Source organism: Perna viridis, chromosome 7, assembly GCF_037379345.1.
Source record: "Perna viridis isolate PV_CMFRI_1.1 ecotype Kerala chromosome 7, ASM3737934v1, whole genome shotgun sequence".
Classification (NCBI taxonomy): Eukaryota; Metazoa; Mollusca; class Bivalvia; order Mytilida; family Mytilidae; genus Perna; species Perna viridis.
This window is the reverse complement of record NC_142451.1, coordinates 42542834-42548684: the sequence shown is the minus strand read 5'-3', so window position 1 is coordinate 42548684 and position 5851 is coordinate 42542834. Positions and strand designations below refer to the sequence as shown.

At 32.1% G+C, this 5851-nt stretch overlaps 1 protein-coding gene across 1 annotated transcript; it reads left to right on the top strand.

Annotated features, from left to right (window-relative positions):
* Nucleotides 1–688: 688 nt before the first annotated feature.
* On the top strand, nucleotides 689–5591 carry LOC148612780 (large ribosomal subunit protein uL14). The gene is made up of 5 exons (XM_088594502.1): nucleotides 689–749; nucleotides 1336–1419; nucleotides 1776–1904; nucleotides 3975–4088; nucleotides 5491–5591. Exons 1-5 carry the CDS (start codon nucleotides 737–739, stop codon nucleotides 5571–5573), a joined length of 423 nt encoding a protein of 140 aa, XP_088450628.1. The 5' UTR covers nucleotides 689–736; the 3' UTR covers nucleotides 5574–5591.
* Nucleotides 5592–5851: the final 260 nt, after the last annotated feature.

Below are 5851 nucleotides of genomic sequence, written 5' to 3'. Positions count from 1 at the left end.
GAAAAGGAGGTTTGCCAGCCGGTGTTCCACGGAAAAAGGGCTGCTAGGACATTATTTACCATTTTTTTTTAAATATTTCACTGAAATTTGTATCGAATTAAGATGACCCTATATGTAATGTACGATTCACTTGTCCTTATCAAAGTATTTTCTTCTTGGATATTTCCATTTGGACATTTTCGAATATCATTTGTCACGGCCGTGTATTTCTGATATAATTTTTTTAATTCCTTCTCTAAAAAAGGGCATGTATAAATACAATACGCAAAATTACGAATTGAACAAGTACTTTTATTTAACTCTTTGGGAAATGAGGGGACATATTGTTCATTAATCAAATTTGCTCACACACGCAATTTGGTTTTTGTTCTGGAATCGCAGATACATTCAGTTTAGTTTTTAGTAAGTTGACGGTATAGAATTTATTGGTGATCACTATTACTTTATTTTTGTTTTCTTTGGTTTTATATAATTTTGAGTATTGTTCTTTTGCACCATGCGAAATTCAGCGACACATAGCGGCATTTATAAAGTGGTGATTTGAATTGGGTAATGTAGGGATTTGTTAAACCCACTTGGATAACAAAATAAAAAATAAAAGGGCCATTAATTTTAATTTTAAAAAGAAATTAATTTGAATATTTAACGCCGTAATAATAATTCCGGAGAAAAATCATTGTCGGATTGATCCGACTCTAATTTTACCTTCTCTCGAAAACTTCCTTTTTAATCCAACATGTCGAAAAGAGGTCTATATTTTGATATATTTTCACGAAAATCCGCCATCATCGTCTCTGTTTGTTCAGATTATACTCTTATCATGTCAAATGTGTATACATAAATCAAAAAAGTTTCTTCTTTTGTATATTTTATTATTGACAATTTACTATGTACATGTTTATTTGAACGAAGTTTTCTATCCATCTTATTCCGCCTTCAACCGTAAGAATACAATTACTGTCGTATACAACGCCTGTAACTTTGTTTGATTGCCTCGAAGATAGAACCGTTCAATTTAAGTTTCTGTGGTAGTTTTCCATTGATTTGCTATGCCTTCATTTTAGTAATTTGGCTAGTGAAGATCTACAAATCAGCAACTTGTCAATGTATTATTGGTTGGTTCATAAAATTCATCTTACAACATGACTTGGTAACATAGTAGATGATTAAATTCATGCACAAGCAATTTATATAGACAACATTTTATTATCTTTACCCATGTTTCACTGAAGTGGATTAACACTTTTTAGGAAGTTTGCAATATTTCAATTATTATGAATTGTTTTATCAGCCACACATAACAAACTTGTAAATGTATCTTGTTGTGTCTTGTAGGAAGAGGAGGTTCTGCTGGAGGAAAATTTAGGATCTCCCTGGCCCTGCCAGTAGGAGCAGTAATTAACTGTGCTGATAACACAGGTATTTAGTATTCTGAACTTGCACTGTATTTAAAACATGCAACCACACTGCTAATTGTAAAGGTCCGTACCTAAAATGCTGTCTTTATCCTACACATGAAAATACTGTATTGCTGTCCATTCATGCTATTGTTGCACCTTAAATGAATGTATGTTTGTTAAAAAAAATGCCATAAAATCAAGGTTTCAAGTCAAAAACATGTGAAACCAGATAGAAGTATCTCCATTTGAACTTTTCCATGTTAGTACATGTGTCCCATCACTGGACAGCCTGAAAATCACTAATAAATGACTATTTCAGTGTAGTATCTTTAATAGCACATGAATAGTTTTTTTTTTTTTTTTTTTTTTTTTAAGGTGCAAAGAATTTGTATGTTATTGCTGTCCATGGTATCAAGGGACGTCTTAACCGAATGCCTGCTGCTGGGGCTGGTGATATGTTCGTTGCCACAGTTAAAAAGGGAAAACCAGAACTCCGTAAAAAGGGTATAATCTATTTTCTCATCTCTAGTTTCTCACTATTTACTGTAGAATTATCATTTACAACTGTATTATAACCATGAATTGTGATATTTTTTTTGCGGTAAAGCTTAAGTGATCATTAGAAATCGATTAACTCTAAAATACATGAAATGTTTACATTCATTATCACCAGTATGTTTTTGGTGTGTATTATTTTAATGACCATTTATATTGATATATAAGATTGACATGTCAGCATAATTACTTGATCATTTGGACCCTAAAAAGGACCAGCTAATAAACTAGCAGTATAACCATAAAATCTCTACATGTAAACAAACTGTTGGGAAAATATGATGAGATTTAATTAATGAATGGATTGAAGACTAAAATGTAGCACAAAAAGGAACAAACTGTCTGTAAAGATAAAAATACTAGCATATCATTTACCATAAAAAGCACTGATTTTTATAGCGCTCATTTTCGTCAATGACGAAAATAATCTAGTCTCATTTCGTCACTTGAAATCTTTGAAAGTACAAAAGACAGTAAGAGCTGTAAGCCCAACATTGTTTCAAGTGGCGAAAGTTACAATTTTATTACCCTAACCTAATTACAACTCTCAACAAGTGTCAAAGTTATGTGTAAACAATCACCTAATTTGCCAATTACATTAGTCAGGCACATGGAGTAAATGTCGATCTCTTGACCACTCAAGCATGAAAGTTCAAATGCCGGTAAAAAATTGTTGCTGGGAAATTTTTTTTATTTCTCATTCACTTTTTGTCATAATGACATAAAAAGTTATTTATCATTTAATTTTGTACATCAAACTTGAGTAAACCAAATATGAGTAATTTTGTCACTACATTTTTTACGATCTTGAAAATATCATTTATGCTATAAATGAATTCCTGAGGGACCAATACTAAATTTAATTACTGAAAAATAGTGACATAAATTTATCATTAACTCAGTCTGGATCCCAAAAGCACAGTTGAAAATTTTGCTAAAAATAGAATTTTGTGAGGCAACAGTAGGGAGATACCTATTTGAAAATATTTATATCTGTCCACTTTAGCACCGGTGCATGTTAAGGCAGTTCTTTATCTACACTGTGCTAGATGTATTTCTGTGTTTCTACAAAGGGTGGCAATGGAGAAAAGAGCATTTTTTATTATATGAAATACATTTACAAAAATGTATAATTACGCTAGGGATGTATGCCACTGATTAGTGTACGAGTGTAAAGGGATTTCTATTTTTGGTTTTTCTTTAAAAGCTGGGGAGTTGCTTTTTTCTCAGGCATGCTGTTTAGATTCCCTGGAAAACATGCTTGCATAACAGTGGAAGAAAATTATATGCTTTATTCATATGCAATGTAAATGTACATTTAAGTTTTATTTCATGTCTTTACATAGTGCTGTAAATAACTGATGATTCTAAAAATACCTTGTGTCAGATGCAAATTCAACCATACTTTAAAAAATATACCATGAAAATGGTCCTCATTTTCTTATGTGAAAAAGACTAAAGTTTTCAAAATGCTGGAAAAAACCCTAAAAGCATAATAGGAAATCTACATGAGAGTTGTAATGCAAAACATGTTGCTCTGGAATTAAGTACAGCAGTTTAATGTCTGATAATTACGCACGACTGAAACATTCACATATTTGTTACTATAGACTAAGTATCAAAGTGTAGATCCATGAGAATTGACAGTTTAGTATACTTCCTTGGGTGTGCCGTGAAAACAATGGAATCTGTTCCCAAAGGCCCATGAATCCCAACCATAAGTTTTGGGGAAGCTGGGATTCCCAATTGGTCCATTCATAGTTTTTGTACCCTATTTCGGGTGTCTTGATGTTTTTATGTTGTTTCTTAATTATTTCTGCAGCTGTAACTAGGAAATTGTCCATGGGTATGAACTAACATTGTAATATAGTTCCTTTTCAACAAGTTGTATCTTGACCTGTAATTTTTGTCTTGGTCATACATTGATTTCCTGTTAATTGACTGACACCTTAAGCTGAAAGATAAGTGTTGAGAAAAATATAATTTAATTGTGCTCCATGTAATTGTGTATTATTTCAGTAATGCCGGCTGTAGTAGTAAGGCAAAGAAAACCTGTACGGAGGAAGAATGGACTGTTCATATATTTTGAAGACAATGCTGGGGTCATTGTAAATAATAAAGGAGAAATGAAAGGTCAGTATTATGATGTTATACCCCCTGCTTTTAAAAGTGGAAGGTTTATAGTTATCATGCTTTCCAGCCATCGTTCCACCTCTGATTCCTTCTGCAATAACTTTTTTGTTTTTTGATCATCAAAATACTTGTGTCGTCAGTTCATGCCTGGAACTTAACTGTTTCTGAACATTACACAAAAATATAATCCAAATGTAATTTCTTTTATAACATTCAATTCATTTTTATAACCTGTAGATATCTTTCTGGCAATTATTCAGCTCAATAATATTCTATTATTTCTGCAATTAAAATTAAGATTTGTTAATTTATGGAATGAAGTTCTTTCAGCAATGTATCAAGAAGCATTAAATGTGCTTAGCATGTACATTTAATGCAATTATTAGTCAAAATAACAGTGTAGGATAATTCTCTGACTCTGTTGAACTGCTTTTGAATGTGATTGCAAATGTTTAAAAATTTTGTAAAACGATGAAGCACAGTAAAATTTGTATATTTGGGTGAAGTTGGATACTGTTTATCTATTGAATACAGTTTTTACATCACAAATCAAAAGTATTGATTGACATACAATTTATACATATTAGGAAAAATGTGTGATTATATTTTTATTTTACATCATGTAATCTTACTTTAGTTTTGTTTGTGCTACAATTTTCACAAGAATAAAAAAAACCAGTGCTAACAGCACTTTGAACAAAACCTTGCCGCCAAGAAAATCACCAACTGGTTTTTTTTTGTTGCCAGATCAAATGAAAAATCGCAAATTGCAACATTTGCAAAGCCCAGTGCAATCCCTGAGTGGGTGGCAGGACATATTTTTATACCCTGGCAAACAAATGTAGCTATTTTCTTAGCTACATGCAGCATTGTTATGAAACTTAATGGGATGTTATATAACCACATGGAGATGTACATACTGTCAGGAATTTATGTTTTTGGACAAAATTGCAGAAATGAGGGCTGTTGACTAAACATTTTTCAGCAAAACTTGGTCTAATGCATTGTCTGCAACACCTCAACAACTTGCTTGATTATTGTGAAACTGAATGGGGCGTTAGATAGCATATTGGGATGTGCATATTGTCAGGAATTTATGTTTTACGTAAACTTGCATTCATATTCTGTAATAGTGTTGTCAACAACAACAAAAATATTACTGATTGTGACTTGGAGTTGGGTGTTTTATGAAATGGCAGTAAAGTTGTGTGTAAAAGACCTATCGTTCTTGTCCTGTCTTGCAAAAAATATCTGCCATAGAAAGTACAATTAGTCAAAAAAACAAATTTTAGAACTGCAATTTCTCTATACATGTATAATTGATTGATTAAGTTGAGATAATTTGAATATTCCTTAAAACAGTAGAATTCAGTGTTTACTAGATGGTGTTTTTCTTTTTTAGGTTCAGCTATCACAGGACCTGTTGCTAAAGAATGTGCTGACTTGTGGCCCCGTATTGCATCCAATGCAAGCTCTATCTCTTAATAAAAACTGTGGACAGTATTTATTGTGTGTCTTTGTTAGTAGTCTGCAGGATACTAATGTGTCATTGCCAATTTGGTATATTATGGAACATGCAATATGCACACCAAAATGGGCTGATAAAAGGGAGAAAAAATCAGTTTAAGATGGATTTGTTTAAACGCTGGTTATGGTTTAACATAATTTTTGCCAAAAGTGGTCTTGTTTTTAATTTAATTTTAGATACGACAACATAACCACGTGTCCATTACTCTTCTAACAGGGTTTTAATTGTATCCCAT